This window comes from Drosophila elegans, unplaced genomic scaffold (assembly GCF_018152505.1).
Source record: "Drosophila elegans isolate 14027-0461.03 unplaced genomic scaffold, ASM1815250v1 contig_183, whole genome shotgun sequence".
Taxonomy (NCBI): Eukaryota; Metazoa; Arthropoda; class Insecta; order Diptera; family Drosophilidae; genus Drosophila; species Drosophila elegans.
This window is the reverse complement of record NW_024545550.1, coordinates 4,624,768-4,643,053: the sequence shown is the minus strand read 5'-3', so window position 1 is coordinate 4,643,053 and position 18,286 is coordinate 4,624,768. Positions and strand designations below refer to the sequence as shown.

The 18,286-nt window shown below is 43.4% G+C and overlaps 3 protein-coding genes across 22 annotated transcripts in view; 2 read left to right on the top strand and 1 right to left on the bottom strand.

Moving 5' to 3' along the window:
* LOC108143374 (heterogeneous nuclear ribonucleoprotein L) overlaps positions 1-18,286 on the bottom strand; it is a 102,600-nt gene that overhangs the window by 53,362 nt on the left and 30,952 nt on the right. The gene's annotated exons all lie outside the window — the stretch shown is intronic.
* LOC108143377 (venom serine protease inhibitor) lies at positions 4,710-8,832 on the top strand. Its single transcript, XM_017267718.2, has 2 exons — positions 4,710-7,119; positions 7,177-8,832. Exons 1-2 carry the CDS (start codon positions 7,002-7,004, stop codon positions 7,371-7,373), a joined length of 315 nt encoding a protein of 104 aa, XP_017123207.1. The 5' UTR covers positions 4,710-7,001; the 3' UTR covers positions 7,374-8,832.
* On the top strand, positions 13,440-16,873 carry LOC108143373 (tubulin polyglutamylase ttll6). Its single transcript, XM_017267692.2, has 5 exons — positions 13,440-14,618; positions 14,681-14,834; positions 14,892-15,785; positions 15,844-16,602; positions 16,662-16,873. Exons 1-5 carry the CDS (start codon positions 13,933-13,935, stop codon positions 16,773-16,775), a joined length of 2,607 nt encoding a protein of 868 aa, XP_017123181.1. The 5' UTR covers positions 13,440-13,932; the 3' UTR covers positions 16,776-16,873.

Sequence of the window (18,286 nt, the reverse complement as noted above, 5' to 3'; positions counted from 1 at the left end):
CCAGACAGTTATCTGTTGAAGGTCTGGCACTGGCAAACAATTCGGAACTCGATTTCTTTTGACAAATTCGGTGCTTACTCTTATCGCACCTTAACGCAGTGCTTAAGTGGCCATTGCCGAGTCAGAAAAGAGGCTGCTAATTTTTTTCAAGCACCATTCGCTCGTCCCCTATCGCCCAGCTCCTCAGTTTCAGTTTTACAACCAATAAAAAGATTTTTATGACCACAAACATTAAAATGTTCAAATTGAAAATAAGCTGAAAACAAAACACGACACACAAAGCAACAAAATCGGAACATGAAAGGAGCGGGCCAGCTCCAGGGGACACGAAAAGTGGATGGAAATGGGAGGGAGCACGAAATACATTTTAAACCAAATTTATGTGGCACAAAGGCAGCGCTGAAAGCTAAAGGAAGCGGAAGTTGGGAAACCGGGGGATCCAGGAGGCAACGGGTAGTGGGTAAGGTTACCGGGGGCCAGCTCCTGTCAGTGGCAAACAAAAGTCCAAAGACGCAGCCCGCTTAATGTGTGTGTTTGAAGTTGGCCAACAGGCTAACGCCCAAAAAGGGGGAGTGGCGGCTGCCAAAGGACGAAGACAATGCTGGGAAATTACCAAGGCACAAGGGCCAATTCGAGCATGAAAATGTAAACAAGACGAAACGAAAAAAAAGAGCGAGCAGCAAAACCCAGGAGAAGGCAGGCAAAATGTGTGTCGCAATTGGTAAGAGGTGTACAACGGGGCGGATGGAAAGCGGCTTGAGGTGCACAACGGGGCGGATGGAAAGGCGGCGCAGGCAGTGCCGCAACAAAATCAACAGTTAGCCAATGAGCCTGAAAGTGGCAGAGAGGATGGCAACGAGAAAACAACCCGTTAACATGAAGAGAGCAAGACGGAAGCAGACCTGGGTAACGACTTGGGTGGCAGCAGGTGGTGCCTTAAATCCACGTGGGCCCTGCCAGAAGTTGCACAAGACAATTATAAACGTAATGGCAACAACAGTTAGCCAAAGCAGAGGACCAACAAAGGCAGAGTGGATGGAAAAGGTATCGTTAGTGAGCAGCAGCTGAACGCATAAATTCTGTTTAACAATGTCAAGAGGGGGTGGAAAGCTGGGGGGAAAAAAAAACCCAGGCAAAACTGGTAAGACGCTGCGAGCATCGCGTAGGTGTTGGTCGTTAGGCTAAAAAGCTAACGCAGATAATGTTCGTCCAGCTATTGCCCTCTCTATCTCTCTTTCTCTCTCCCCGAACAATATAGACACCCTTCTCTTTCTGCTGGTGTACACAGAAAAATGTTGCATTAAAAGAAATGAAAGTGGTGGCGGCTTGTAACTGTGTCAGGGTTGCAAAGGATTGCAGAGGAAATTAAAAAAGGGGAATTGGAAAAGATGTTTTGGGGCAAAGGCAAAGACTCGAAGGGAAATGGGAAAAGTTAGGCAAAAGCAAAGTGCTTAGAAGAAATTGAAAATACCGAGATTGTAGGGCCCCATCTTTATGCAAAAAATAAAATGAAAAAAATAATGACCGAAATTTTAGGACATGACCAAGATATAATAGTAGATAAGAAGAAGCAATTAAATCAGTAAAAATACGAAAGTAAACTCAGTAAAATGTGTAATAGAATTGATAATTATTTTTAATTGAGTTGTTAACCGATTAATGTTAAAACCAATGATTTGTGTGTTGTGGATAGGAATGTTTAAAAAGTATTTATATTTTAGATTGCGTCTTGCCTGTCTTTACTTTCTGTTATAGCAACTTAAGTCAATATCCTGGATACCGCAAATCGATTTGAAATTAATGTAACTCGGCAACCCTGTCTAAGTACACTTATTTCCACTTCTTTTTCCGCCTGCACCTTATGCAATTGTGGCAGTAACTTCTCGAGCCCACCCCCTGGATTACTGTGGAGGAAGCGAAGAAGAAATTAGCAAGCAAACACGAGAAAAAGAAATAAATAAAACCAACGACAGGCAGACACGAAGGCAACTGTGGGGGATGGCAGTTGGCAGTTTGCAGTAAAAAAGGATAAACTGCGAGTGGATTGTGGGTGGCGGTGGGTGGATTCGTGGTGGAATGCCAGCCACACAAGCGACGTGCTCCCAACACTTCTTGAGTAATTCATAGAAAGGTCGTAAAAGTCGAGTCAAAGTAATTATGCCGGAAAAAAGGAAGCGAAAGGAGCGATGTGAAACTAGGATCCTGAATTCAGGACTCAGGGCTCAGGATTCGGGATCCAGGACCCGGGACCCGAGCCATTTAGGTTGTATGCAAGAGTTGTTAAGACAAATACACACTCACACAAGACACACACATCTGACGAGAGTTGCGTTAATTGAGTGGGCCGCGCATGTGGGCGACGCCCGTCTGATGAAACGTGCACGGGGGGCGTGGCTGAGTGGGCGCGCTAAAGTGGCAGCCGCTGTCTTGCACCTTCACCTTTGCCTTTCAACGGCGGCATCAAGTGGCAAAAGCCGCAGAAGTATGCAACAATTTTCAGCAGTGGAAGGCCGTGAGCGGATTTAACCCGAGCTCCACCAGCGTAAAGGTGTAATGAATGTGCCGGAGGCGCTCCTTTATATACGGCATTACAATTCGCCTTTAATTGCTGAAAGCCCACAAATTACAAAAAGGAAAGACGGATGGGCTAATGAAACATGCGGGTGTAAGGCAAACAGAACAGAATTCTCAGTGGATATGCAAGCGGAATTACGCTATAGCCGAGGTTCTTATTTGCATTCGAAGCAGCCACAGGATAATGGGCTTTTCAAAGGAAGTAATAAAATATAGGCATCCAATCTTAAAGCGTATGCTTTGAGTTAGTATAATATAATTAATTTTTATCAGTTAGTTAAACCCAATTATTAATTTTTTTACTATAATTTTCTGTTAATTAAGAAGATATATGGTCAATAGACATCATTATAGGTAATAAACTAAAATCGAAAAGTTTATATCAATCGTCAAAACAATATCAATAACACAACTTATTAATTGCCACTTAATTCTCCGCAATCTAGCATCTAGCAGACAGAAACATATTGCTAACTGATTTTGTAATCGATCCATCGTCATTTCAATCCGAGTGCGGCAAAGGGTAATAATTACAGCTCGTCTTATTAACTATTGGGTATTAGTTGCATTTTGTGCAATTAGCAGGATTCAATGCACAGCCATCGACTTGCAAACTGGCTCAAGGATAAACACAGCTGCACAATGGCGTACACACTCGTGCATAAATGCAGAACCCCATTGACATTAATTGAATGAACCAATATGGACAGTTAGTTATTGAAACATGTCAGGATAAAAGGGGATGAGTTGCAGGATAGTTGGGTGGTACAGGGTGGTGCAGGGTGGTGCAGGGTGGTGCTGCGTTGTGCAGTGCGGTGCTGGATGGGCAGTTGGCTTAGCAAACATGTCGCACAGCGCGGAGCTTGGACAAATGAGAGAGCAGCCATCGATGACGAATGTGTGCATGTCGGAATGGCTGCCAACTTGACTTGCCCGAAAGAGATCTCTGCGAATGGAATTGCCTTGACACATGACATTTGACAGCCCAGAAAAATCGAAAAAAAAAATTGTTGTGAAGCGTACTTCAAGTTTGACATATTGGATTCCTGCAAACGAAAGCCGATTTCCATTCGGCAGATCCTTATTTGCCATCCCTCACCCCCCCTAACAACTACCCCCTGTACCAATCATTCTTCAGCCAGCCTTTGTGTGCTTATGCTAATGTGCGTAAAAAGCATGCAAATTTCCATGGCAAAGAATAAATCTGGGGAAAATTAAAGGGAGGCGATTGAATTGGTTCACATGCTTCACAGACTCCTATTTTTTCTCCCATTTTTTCTCCCTCTTCTTTTTCGCCCCCACTGAGATTGTACCAATGGACATCCTGTGGTGAGAGCTGCCAGGTCCACGATTCATTTCCACGCCGCATATATGAATATAAATGCTGCATCACCACCAGCGCCTTGTTTTTGTTTTTACTGCCGCGCTGCGGTCGGAAAAGCCTCACGCAGAAATTGAGTTATAATATGGCCAGCCAGGGCCCAAGTGGGTGGAGAAAGTAGCGAATGTCATCCTCGCCGCTTTATGTGCATGTATAGCATACATTTCGGGGCGCGTGGATCATTTAGTTTGTGCTTGCCAGTGGGCGGTTGGAAATATTGCAAAATGGCCAACAAAAGCAAGAGCAGCCATGGCCAAACGCCAAATAAACTATGCAAGAAATTTATGCAAATTTTATACAATGCTCAAGCATTTAAAACTGACTACCTAGACTTTTGTACACGTAATGGAGGCGGAGAATGGCTCAAATTGGTTGTGGTGTTTTCTTGCTTTGGGTTGTCTATCTCCATGGGGCTTACAGTCAGGGCTGAAACTGATTACTATCCTGGCCAGGAGAAAGGCGGCAGAAAATGGGATTCCAAATACTGATTGCAATAAAGCCACAAATTCGTGAAGAATGGGCAAAATTTTTGGGGTTGTTTGCGAAAATAGTATCTTGAGCAAAATTCTATACATTTTATTTTAAATGGAATTTTTGATTCACACTTTCGGATAGATTTCTCACTTCAAAAAAGGTTAATGTCCAAAGAGTTAACATCCAGGATGGAATGTTAGAAAAAAAGGTAATTTGAAACTATAACAAACATGAATCTATTCTGTTATATCTAACACTTAGTATTTTTACTAATTTAAATTTGTCTGACTTCAAAAGTTTAAAATCTAAACTAGACAAATGTTAAATTGCTTTATCCAACAAAAGGCAAGCTGCTTTTCTGATTTTTTGTTTTGCCTGGAAAACAAACTGCCTCAACTTTGTCTTCGATGAATGGATTTTTTTTCAAGTCCTTGCTGTTGCTCAAGCTTTTCCCGCTGACCAAGTCAAAATATTGCACTGGTCAACTATTGTGAACTGCGGTCGACGGGCCACTCCTTCAGCGCTCGGCCTCTGAGCTCTGGCCCTGCACCTCGATGGCCGCAGAGAGTAAACCGCGCTTGCTGCTGCGGTTGGCGGCAATTTGTGTTGCATTGTTTGAAATTTTCGGCAGTGTTCTACGAGCAGCGGACAGACCAGCTTCCTCCAGCATTGCGGTGGGTGGTGTTTTTTTTTCTCTCTGTTTCGAGATGTTAAAACAAATGTTGCTTTAATGTTGCGGTCTGGTCAGTTGACTGACTGACGTTGGACCTTCTGCCTGTCGGCCTTCATTTCCGGGCAGCAGCAACAGCAGCAGCAGGAGCAAACGAATCCTGGCTAATGTGATTGCAGAATGGCGTGCTTCCGGCTGCAAGCAAGTCACTCCCAAATTGATTAAAACAAAGGATTTGCAAGGCAGTCGACAATCAAGCCTAATGAAGACACAGACACAGAGACAAATTTGCTAGTTCATCCTGGTCGGACGAACTCAGTTTAGCCAAGTGAACTTTGGGCAGGCGGCTCTCCCACAGGAAATAAGCTCTGAAATAAACGCTTTCAGGATTAATTGTTTGCATAATCAGGCTTTCGCTAAAGGGGTTTTTACTGCCGCCTGGCTGCCATCTTGGCTGATTTACGTTGCGTATACGCAATATTTATGGCACCTTCAATTAATTGTGCGTTAGATTATTTAAGCATACTCTACGCAAGGGCCGAACCCTTGCGGCCCCCTTGAATTATTAGTAGGCATTAATTTTTCAGTCGGCCTGGCTTAGCATTCGCATTAAGTTTCCCTCGTTCTGCACGTGTATGCCTTTGGGTTTTTGTTAGTTGGTTGAGGTGAGGGTGACACTTAAAGCGCTCAACGTTGATTGACTGCCGCCCCATCAACGGAGTTTTGGGCTTAGCAATTTCGGGGAGCACTCGTAAGCGCACAAAGAGCGAATCGGATCGTGTCTGATAGTATTGTGAATTTTGTATGTGCCTCATCCATTCTGATGCAACGATTTATACGCTCTGCTTGGCATTTGGTTTATCAATCAACGAACGTTTTCCATGCACGCCATATGCACCGCTCCCCGGCACTATCTATTAGTCATGGGGCTCGTTTGCTGCCCTTGGACGCTTTGCATATTGATTTTCTTACGACCATCCCGAAACTGTTGTCCCAAATTAGGGCTCATTCTTTGGTCCTGCATATTCAGTAGTCCCATCTCGCATCATTTATTTCAATCGCGGCCAACAATGCAACTGGCTCATCCCCATTTCCCCGTTTTACGCCCATTTAAGCCTCACATTCGCATTGTTTTACAACGCTGCGTTCCACGAGCAGGAGATAATTAAAACCGCAAATAGCGCCAGCCATACCAGATGCCCGATGATCGCTGGCCGCAGAATAACGCATAATGCCTTCGGACTGAGCCAACAAACGATGACCACCATCTATTATCCATTGTCTAGGCCATCCACCACCAGCGCCCTTCATATCGCATGACGACTCCTCCCCCGAAAAACCACCACTGACATGTGAGCCGTAGTCGCACAATGCACCTTTCTTCCTCACATACATACATGTTGGCCACATATTCAGGGCATACAATTTCAAAATTGTAATTATACGCCTGCTGGCAGTTAATTACACTGTGCGAAATATTTAATATGCAAAATCAACATGGCAAACCGCGCATACGCTCCGTTAAACCGTTTATTAGTTCTGGATTTGCATTTGATTTGGTCCGGGCAATAGATTTCACTGCTTCAATTAGCAGAATTAAAATGTTTACCCGTAGGATGTTGTTGTTGCCACGACACTCTGAATTTTTCATTTGTTGCGGGCGCCATTTTAAGCTGGCCATTTGCGGCATTTCTCCATCAGCATCGGATTTTTCCAGTTAATTTTGTCAGCGTAAGAGGCTTAGCGGTGATGTGGGCGCGCTTTAAGGGATCATTAATTTATCGCTGAGGTAGTTAGTTGTTTTGCCAGTAAACTGTACCGTTTATTTTAAATGTCGCAAACCATTGAATTGAAACGAATCAGCTGTAACAGCATTGATTTTACACACAATTGTTCACTAGAATGTTCTATATATCAAATGAGACGATAAATACAACGGATAAGATGCATTTCAAACTTTTCGCCTTGGCGACCATGTGCTCATTGAATTATGCACTTGCTGAACTATCGATTTTACAATGTAAGCGTAAATTTTTCCACAACAAATAATGAATTACATTTTGTAAAATGTTCCCAGCTTGTACGCATAATGATGTGATGGTAAAATGTGTACCAGTTTGTCCCAAAATATGCTCAAATTATCTGCAGATTCGCAGGTGCAGCCCGAAAAAATGCCGACGAGGATGTGCCTGTAAAAAGGGTTGGTTGCGAAATAAAAACGATTTGGGAATGTGTATTCCCCGAAATGAGTGCAAGCGATATATCGTAGAGTAAAAGTTAGAAAAAAATAAAAAATAAAAAAAAAAAATAGAAAAAACTGAAACTAAAGTACTCTGGCTGCTTTGCTTGACATTTTAACTGGGGAATTGAGGGTGGAAAAAAGTCTGCCGACAATGGCCAAGATTTGCATTTCTATTTTTCATTTTCTTTTAATTTTCTGGGGCTCTTCAAGAGGCACTTGGTGCCCCCCATTTCCTATTGCCTTTTTACTCTTTAGTTTCGTCTGTTCGCGATATATGCGGCGCAGTGGAAATGACATGCCCTTGTCAGAAATTCATATTGTGTTGACTTGCATTTGACAACTTAATGAATTTAGCTGTTCCACTTGGCACATATAAAGCCTATTCACTGTCGTTGGTAGGGAACAATCTTAACCCCAATACGTGCTGATATTCGGCTGCAGTCAGCCCCATATTGTATAACCCCATCGCGAGCGAGAGCATTATGAGAAAACTTTTCAAACCAGCAAAAAAAAATGTCCGTTACGTGATCCATAAAAAAAGTCTGACCAAGTCGTATACAAAATATCTATGTATGTATACATATATTGCAGTAGCCGAATTTCTTTTCGTTTCTTTTTTTGACAATGTGCAAGTTTTTGGGTTGGAAAACAACTTTTTATATTTATGTTGTACCACAAACAACAACGACCACAATAAGAACAACTTGAAACGGAAGCAGCGAAGAAAATGAGGTGGAACGTCAAGTGTTTGGTTCCGAAACCCTCACGCTCTTGAAAAGGACCGAGTTGTGTGTAATTTGGTTTTATGCTTTATCGCTTGCTTGATTTTTATTATGATTATTATCGCGGGAATTACGGTGCAACTTTTGGGAGCCCATTACCAAAAACTTTCCTGATTTTCCTGGGGCCTGCAGAAAATCGTTTTGTGGGTCTATGTCGAAATTTCAACAGATTTATTGGGTTAACATTGACATTCTCACTTCTTTGTCGTTGCTCTGAATGACAACGATGATGAGCATGTTGATGCTAGCTAAGGCGTGTGTCCGGAGCTCATGATGTCTTGATATGACTTTGATGGTTTAATGCGCCTTTGTTGGGTAAATGAGAAATGGATTGGGTCTTCATAAGCTTTGTGTGTGTATGATTTGAGGAAATATTGGAAACAATTTGCTAATTTTGTTACCTAATTGAACTATAATAATGCTTAATGCTACCACTCACGCAATAATGTTAAAAGGATGAAGGACACTTACCTAAAATGAGAAAGACAAAGAAAGCTAATTAGTTAAAGTGATTTAATTATATTATATACTTGATTTGAAAGCAAATTTTTTATATTTATTAGAACCAATGCACAAAAATCGTATTGGTTCATAGAAGATGAAGCAAAAATCGATTCGTTTGCCAGATAGTTTAAAACAAAACTCCGATTTGCGCAAATCCCATCAATGGATACGCTCCTGGCATTGCAGCTTAGCCTAAACGAGCCGTCTTCCTGGTGGAAAGCCAACCCACTATTAAATCCAAAGCATTAAGCCCTCAAAACCATTTTTTGCTTGTTGCAATTGCTATGCAATGTTGGAAAAATCTTCAACCACAAAGGACTCAAAACCGAAAGCAAAACAAAACATTGAGGGTACAGTAAAACCGATGTTAAGCAGAGCGAGAGATGGGGGATTTTCCACCTTTCCGTCCAGTCCCGTCCCCTCTCCCATACGTTCTGCCCCCACACACATGCCTTACATTCATATGTAGGTATGTATGAACGTATGTCTGTATGCAAAGATCCTGGCCAACAATGGCGGCAAGTTAAAGCCAAATCGGGTGGCCAGCGCAAGAGGTGAGAGGTGAGGGTAAGGGTGCCGCACAAAAGGCCACTAAAGAGACATACATAGATGTAGATGCCTCTGTGTGTTTGGGTAGATATATTTAACAGCAAAGTCAAGCGCCGGCGATGTGCACAGCACAAAATCCAAATTTAATGACCAAGTAAAATAGACAGCAAACGAGAGCACCAGGATACGACAGCCAGGATCCACATCCACATCCACACACACACACGTTTACTAAATGTGTGTAAGTGTGTGTATGCTGTCAGGACGGGGGCGTGGCACTAATGTTAGTTGAATGTTTGCCGAGCCTTTGTTATCGGCATGCGTCTTTTTGCAATTGGATATGCCTTTTATGCCTTTGGGCTGTGTTAATGTTGACAGTGCTCGTCGGAGAGCCAAGGACATGACAGGAGTTGCAAAACACAGCCCAGCCAGCCATCGTGTTATTTAGTCCCGCTGAGCAGCCGACAGAAGGACCCTTTCGACCACGGCCTCGGGCCAAAAGGCATCGGCCTCGCTATCGCCCCATCGACATCCACACAACTTTTGATGTCTGTCCCGCCAGCTAGTCCATCTCCATCTCTCATCTGTCTGCTCCTGCTCCTGCTCCTACTTCTCTGCGCATCCCTGGCACATTATGGCAAATTATGACATTGACAAGTGGCCAGGAGGTGTCACATTTCTTGGTCGCCATTTTCCTTTTCGCAGCAATTTGTTGCTGGCATGTCATACATCAGCCACACAGCCACATATCCACACACTGGGGGGAATATCGAGGCTTAAATCAAGAAATAAACTCTAGATTTGAAAAGTCATTATTATTGAAATTTGCCTTTTAAAATTAACATTCGTCAAGAATTTTAAAATTCAAGTGTGGAGCTTAAGACTTGATTTTGTTGCCTTTTAAGAACACGTTTTTGCTAGTATACTTTTTTAATACCACATTTTATATTTATTTTCAACCGGGGGTTTTGAACCGCCTTATCCTCCCGTGTATCCGTGCATGATTGTGGCTTATTTAAAATAAAAAATCGTCTTTACACCAAGTAAATTTCCAATCCCCAAATTGACACACTATATATATTTACCACCATCCATTTTTTTCAGTGTGCGCAACTAACACATGCCTCGAAGAAATATTGGACGGCGGAAAACGTCTTTTTCTGCCCACATTTTGCAGTTTCGCTCTTTTTGCCAAGTGCTGTAAGTGCACTAGGCCCAGAAACAGAACTGTTGCGTACTTTGTAGCGTCTTCCACTTGGGCATGTCCTTGGTGTTTGTGCCGTTAAATTTTATTTTCATTGCAAATGCGTTTGTTGTTTATGCACTCTATGCGCCAACTGCAACTGAACTAAAAGTAAGGCAGCCAAACAAAAAGTCTTACCACTTCTCGACTATTTTCACAGTTGTTCTTATTGCTGCTGCTTGCATTTGTTTTTGTTTTCGTTTTTGTTTTTGTTTTCGTCTTTGTTTTTGTTTAGTTTGTTGTTTCACTGGCCACGTTTTTGTTTTTGCTGCTGATTTCGTTTTGTTTTGCATTACAAATAACTTTTTTTTTGCAGTACGTGCGAGCATTTTAACATTTCAACATTTTCATTGCGTTTCGCAGGGTGAAGTGTTCAAATTTATGCGCATACATTGTTGGGGAGCATTCATTCATGCGTTTCCAGTTCTCAGTTCCATAGTTCCATAGTTCCCGAAACCCTGCGAATACCCCCGAAATGCAGTTGATTTCACGATTCATGCATAATTACGGGGACTCGTAGCTCACACAAAATAAAGCAGTGTATGCATAGACATTTTCTATGACCTGCATAAATAAATCAAACGTGGAATTCCAAATGACACCGAAATATTTATATGACACTGGGCCATGTTAATCACGTTTGCTAGATCTAATCCTGGGGATTCAAAGACGGTCCCCAGACGAAAATGATAAATGGAATTCAGGCGATTTGATTCTCTTATGTAAATTTCTAAATTATGGCTTAGCTGGCTAGTTCTCTGAATTTTTTGGTTTCATTAAAGAGGATTTAGTTCTCGCAATAAACGTTTATTTCCTAACTTTAGCCCAGAAAAAGCTTTCAACACAAAATGTTAGTCGCCTGCAAAAGTTTAGGCATTAAAAACCCCAGAAATGTTAATGCGACAAAGTGTAAATTGAATTCAAGTGTGTGGGAAAGATTTTGGAGTGTCCTGCAGCCATTGGGTTTATGTGAGAAGTTGTGGCATTTCTTTCCTGGGGTCAATTGAAAGTAATTAAAATTCGAGTTTGGCAATAGGAAAAGTTACAAAGCTGGAAAATATGCTACAGTTTTAGAGCGGCGGAACTTTTTCATAAGCTGCGCGAGATTTCAACAATGAACACAGCAAAGGAGAATTAAGGCATGACGGAGATTAAAAGTGGAGAAATATAGAGGTTTATTGTAAGCCAAGGAAAGATTATTATGCTGTTATTATTATTCCATACTCAAGGACGTAAGAGGCAACGGAAGGCAAGCCAAAGACGATTTACGAGTGAGTCTGGATGGAAATTAATGTGTCACTCAACATGGCTGTCAATGCGCATGCAAAAATAAAATATACTCTGTGAACTCCAAATTAATAGCCCGCCACTCATTGTTGTAGGAACCGACGATGAGCCCGCCAGCCAACCAGGCAGTAATTAAAAGATTAATTTTTAATGCGCTCTTAGTCAAAATGTGACTGTGCTCGTATGTGTGGCTCCGTGAAAATAAAGGGATTTGTGAAAACTAGTACACATATACGCGCCCCCGTACGAGCATTCTCACACATTGTAATTTATATCCCAGCTCTCGGGTTTCATCATCATCTGCCAGGCGGGTTTATGAGCCAATTTCACTACTCCGAACTCCGCACACCGCACACATCGCATCATATCCCACACTCCTTGTTTGGTTTTGTTATTTTCTTTTTGTTTAATTTTTTATTATTATGCTCTTGGGCTCCTGTTTTTATAATTTTTTTTTTGTAAATTCTTGCCGCGCTTGCAGCTGCAAATGAAATGTGTGTGAGCACACCTTTAAATTTTTAATACAGTTTGTAGTCCTCTGATTTTACACTCATTTCACGTTGCTCTTCGTCCTCGTCCATCCTGCACTTGATTAAAAAACCAACGAACATCGAGGGAAGGTCGCCATCCGAAAGGATGTTAATTAATAATTGAATCAGAAAAAAAAATAAATAACTTTTACTCCTGTTACGCGCCTCTGTCAAATATAAAAGTGTGAAATACTCAATCAGGAACAGTAATTTATTATTTTCCGTTCATAATAAATGTATGCAGAAAAACAAAGTGAGATTTATTGATGTGCCATAATTTATTTGGAATATTTTTGCAGCCAATTAATGGGGGAAAACGATAAAGAGAAGAATAAATTTATAAGTATTTATATAAAAAGTTATAAATAAAACACTTATTTCGCTTTCCTCCGTAAGTGAAAACAACATTAATCGCCATTTTCCGCTCATTTTTCTTTCGCTTATCAACGCTCCTGTTCTGTCAACAAAAAGAGACCCCCCTCTTCATCATTCTTCGTCTGTTGTTGGTGGTTCGTGCACTATCATTAATATTTGAAATGCAGAAAAGTTGCCAACACACTTTTCCCTCTGGTTTTTTGTTTACAATCTCCAGCGACAAAGCGGGCGCATAATTAGCTGCGCAACAAAAACAAATAAAGCCCCAGCAAACTAACTTGGACAGCCAATTAGAGGAAAAGCCGGGCCAAAAGCGTTGCTCAACCAAATAAACCTGACAAATTACATGGTTCGTTGCCGAAGTCCCAACACATGTGCAAAATGATGCACAAGCTCCGACAATTGTTTGTGACATTTAATTCGAAAACAAAAGCAATACGAGTTGTAGGAAAATAAAATAAAAAAAAATAAAAAAACACTTTTATGAAATTTTTCGTTTAGTAAGGGTTCGGTTTTGACTTGTTATTTAGACATTTCTAACCATTAAAATAAGCCTAATAGGATTAAGGTTTATGTCTCTCGAATTTCAATAATACATAGTTTCTGAAATATTTTGTAAGAATAATAAATTACTGCACAAAGTCAGGCGTTACCACACCGTGGGCGACCCATCCCCACAATCACGCCACGCCCCCCTGGCTTTCTGCTAGTTGGCTTTCTGCCCCCAAGTTAACCAAGCGTATGACAAGCCGACATTAACATCTGAGCTATGTAACTACTTTTGTTGGTGACTTTTATTTTTCTCTATTTCGCTTGTACTTTTCCCTGTGACATTGACTACTTGAACTAATAACCACATGGGCCTAAAGCTTGATTAAACTGCGGTTAATGAGGCCCGCCCCAAGCGCCTCACATGGAAATTAATCCGAAAAGCGAAGGAGGTGGTGGGGCAGAGCCAGGTGAGCGCAGTGGTTCGTTTCAGTTGTCGCAAGGTGTTTTGGCTAACCACATAGCACAGGTTTCAACAGCGGCACTGACTTTGGTAATCGAGTGGCTCGCATCTCAAGTGTCAACCGCCGAGCACTTGACCTTGCCTTGTGGTGAATGGTGGGTGTACTAAGGTTGTGAGATGATGTGATGAGTAATCTGTCGAATCTATTTCTTTCCCTTGCCTAGTCCCATACAAACTACAAATAGTTTACTGTCAAAATTGAATGTACCCTCCCATTTTTCGATATTTAGATGACAAATTGAAGAGCAAAGCATTGCGGAAAGTCCAGGGAACTAGTCGAATCTGCACTTATACTATCAGTATCACCAGATGCCTTCCAAGAAAACGCCCAAGGTCGGAAAGCACCAACTCAATCCGTACACGCGCTTCTTTGAAGCTCAAAAATCTCTGCCGCAAGACAAAGGCAACAACAATGGCCAAAAACCAGCGGTTTATAGACGCGAAAGCGTCTACGTCCTTTCGAATAAGCCGCGAGGCAAACGAAGACAGGCTCGCGAAAGTAATCAGCCCACCTGGCGACGTCGTGGTGGCTGTGCTAACGAGGACCACATCATGGTCGTCACGCAGGATTACACACAGCAGCCGAAGGATAAGCCTGTGCTGACCGCCTCCCAACTAGATGCCATTTGCTATGACGTCATGAAGGAGCCGCCGATGCAATTCCATGTGGATGGCACTGACATAGTGCCTAGTATCCGCGGCTTGAGGCTGAGCGTCTGCGTCGAGCACTGCCGGTTCCAATTGGTGGCTAAGGTTACCCGAAATATGGGCTTTCAGCATGTGCCCGAGCATAGGCTATGGAATATCCAGTGGTCGGATTCCACGCCCCATCACGATCTGCTGCGAAACATGAAGCGCTTTCAGCAGATCAACCATTTTCCGGGCATGGTCGAGATATGTCGCAAAGATCTGCTGTCGAGGAACCTGAATCGTATGCTCAAGCTCTTTCCCGGCGACTATCGCATCTTTCCCAAGACCTGGCTTATGCCAACAGAGTGGGTTTTATTTTTGATTTAACTGATTTTCGTATTTTATTTAGTAAGCTTTATTCTGGCAGTGCCTACGATGTGGCCATCTATGCGGGCAAACACAAGCGCACCTTCATACTCAAACCTTATTCTGCGGGTCAGGGACGTGGCATCTGGATAACGACAGATCTTCGCACCGTGGCCAAACGGGAGAAGCTCATCTGCCAGACCTACATCGAGCGGGTAAGTCTGTAGAGATTAGATCCTTTGGATATAAAACTCCTTTTTGTTTCGTTGCAGCCCCTGCTCATTGACGGCTACAAGTTTGACCTGCGAGTATATACGCTAGTCACCTCCGTGGATCCCTTGCGCATTTTCGTGTACAACGAGGGTCTCGCGCGCTTCGCCACCCACAAGTACGTGCCACCGACAACGGGCAACAGCCACAATGTGTTCATGCATCTGACCAACTACTGCCTGAATCGCCGGAACTCTCAGTACATGGTGGGAAATGGACCGGAAGCGGGCTCCAAACGGAAGCTTAGTGCCTTTAACAAGTGGCTCGTGGATCACAACTACGATGTGGCCGAGTTCTGGGCAAGTGTGGACGATGCGATCATTAAGACGCTGATCAGCGCTTGGCCCACTCTTAAACACAACTACAATGTGTGCTTTCCGAAGCACGACAAGATACAGGCGAGCTTTCAGCTACTGGGCTTCGACATCCTAGTGGACTGGAAGCTGAAACCCTACATCCTGGAGGTCAACCACACGCCTAGCTTAAGTGCAGATGAGTCGGTAGATATGGAAGTGAAGCGTCCACTTATTCGGGACACTCTCAACCTGCTCAGCACTGCTTTGGTGGATAAAGAACAGATCATACGCGACGATCGAATGGAACACAGGGCCAGACTGTTGAGGAATATCTACAACAAGAAGGCCTCTGCTCAGATGCCCGGCTATTCGTCGCCAGTCCGTGAATTTGGTGGCCACGACGTGCGGCAGGCCTGCTCCATTGGTGCACTCACCCAGCAAATTGCCTGGGAGGAAAGCCACCTGGGAAACTATCGACGCATCATGCCGCCGCGAGACTGCGAAAAAGTCAACTACTACTGCAAGTTCTACGAACAAAACAAGCAGTCCATGTTCGCTGATACACGTTCCAGCCGGCGACGTGAGGAGCTAAACCACCAGGTAGATTTCGATTGCATCGTATCTAAATCCCTTTTCTTGTAATTTTATTATCCTTTAGGCGATGCAGAGATACCAACGCGATCGCCAGCAGGATCAGTATCAGCAGCAACAGCTGCTGTCGCCTCAAAGGATGGGAAATCATGTACGTTGGCCAGGTGATCAGACGGATGCAGCCCAGTTGAACCCAGTCATCGTGCAGTTAAGGCGACGTCGCGAGGAGGCGGAGGCCCAAGCTAAGAAGCATCGAGCCTTGATCGCCCGCGAAATTCAGCGCCAAAAGGAGCAACTATTGGCACCCACCTGTGCCAAGGAGCGTTTGGGCATTTGGCAAAGTGTGCACCGGGAGAAGGGTCGCAAATTCACGCCCAAGCGCAGCAGCAGCATAACCAAAGCCCATCGCCGGAAGCAGCAGCGGAATCTTAGCCAGCGGGTGCGTCGTCAGCGCATGCTCGAAATGGAGGCACAGCGAGATGCCCAGTTCCTGGAGCAGCACGCCAAAAAGCAACGCCTTCAAGGCGGCAAGATTGAAGGTCCAAGTGAATCCGCGGGCACGAGAAGTAAGGTCAGCGTGAAAAGCATTGCCAGTGCGAAAAACAAACTCAAGTCCAAGGATAAAGTCGTTCTCAGAAAACAAATACTTCGGGAAAGCAGCCACAGCCTGAAGACCAAGTCAAAAGAACGGTTGGGATCCATCTCAAAACCTCAGCAATCCATTCACTGGACAGCAGGCAACATCAGCGAAGTTGAAAGGGATCAGCATCTCAGCTGGCGAAAGGAGAGGACCAATCAGCTGAATGCCACACGACTCAGGGAATTGGTAAGTCACAAAAACTATCCTTTGCCTAACACTAGCATACAATTCCATTTTACCCGCAGATCTTCTCCAAAATGTATGAGAACGGCCACCTGACCAAGAACGATATCAAGTGCTTTCCAGATCTACTTTACCAAATACTCAGCAAAGACTTACACGAAACGAATGGTCCGTAGTGGGATCTTTGTCTCTGGTTTTCTGGCCGATCTGTATATGTTTTAGCTCTGTGAATTGTCTTTGCAGCCATTGATTTACACGTCGGTGAAACTAAAAATAAGATCTTCTGTTATACTCAGAAGGTTTTCCGTCTTTGATTGAGGGTTACCAATCAAAGTTCAATAGGCCTCACACATAGTAATCTATTGTTTTGCATATATCCATAAAAGCAACTTTATGACATATTTTTGTCGCAAACTGCGGCGAACATAAAAGAAGCACATAAAAATGGCAGTGGGCGCGGAAAATAGGAATGGGTATAGACACGGTTAAATAGTAAGACAACCACCACATCGATTTGTCAAACTTACAAAGCGAAAGAGAAAAAAAATGCTCCACAGGGAGCTATTCTTCTATCTTTTTTTCTACACTGCAAAAAATAGAAGAGTTTTTAGCGATAAATTTATTTTATAATCTATTTTACAGAATCTTGTTTTAAGAAAGATTCTGTATGAAATTCGGAGCTTAACAGAGTTTTTTTCCTCAGTGCCCCACTCTTCTCTTTTTCACTGTAGTTCCATTTGTCGAGCATCTTTGCCATCTTTGATGGGCGCATGCATAAACAAAATGCAATACAATACGCGGCATGGGAGCCGTACAACGTGCATTATTGAAAACCTCAGTTGCCATGAGCCACGTCTCCCCTATTGCCAGTTCGCCCCTTATCCTCGTCTTTTTTTTCCTTATCCATCCAAACCCCATCCCCTCGTCGTCGTCAGGATGGAAAGGAGGCACTGGGCTCGGGTTTTGGTTTAGGTCTATGGCTTTGGCTTTGGCTACAGCTTCGGCTTCGGCTTTTGCCGTCACCGCATGTCCTTCGCTGCCATCAGTGCAGTGGAGCCAACCCACCCTACCATTCCACCCACCCAACTCGTTGGCTTTTGCCAGGCTACGCATTATGGTCTGCTGAATGCTACTGCTCCGCTGCTTGGCTTGGCTTGGCTTGGGCCGCCCGTTCCGCCCTGCTCCTGCATGTGTCACATATTGCAAAAGCTGCAGCTGCCGTTACACATTCCTGGGCTTTAGCTTATGGCTGACTGCTGCTGCATTTTCCCTTATTTTTTCTTTACCAACAAAGTCGAACAGCGTTCTGATAAGCCGCCTCAAAGAGGGTTTTACATATGCCTCCTCTCCTGGGGTCGTCGGTTGCATTTGCATTGTGACTGTTGTTGCTGCTGCTGCTGCAGCCACGCCTTCTGCCCTCCCTTCTGCTAATACATTATTGAACATTGTTGCCCTGGTCTGCCATGGTGTCAGCTAATACCCGTCGTCGTTGCAACTTTTATTGCAATTTTTTTCCATTTTTAGCAACTCTTCAACTTTAACATCTCATGGCCGTTTGTTGCAGAGTGTTTGGGCTGCACAACTTTATCATCTATCATCTGGTTTTTTGCCCCAACCCTAACAACTCTGCCTTCTTTTTTGTTGGCCACTTTGCTTGCACATATGTGTGTGCACAAGCAAATTTTCC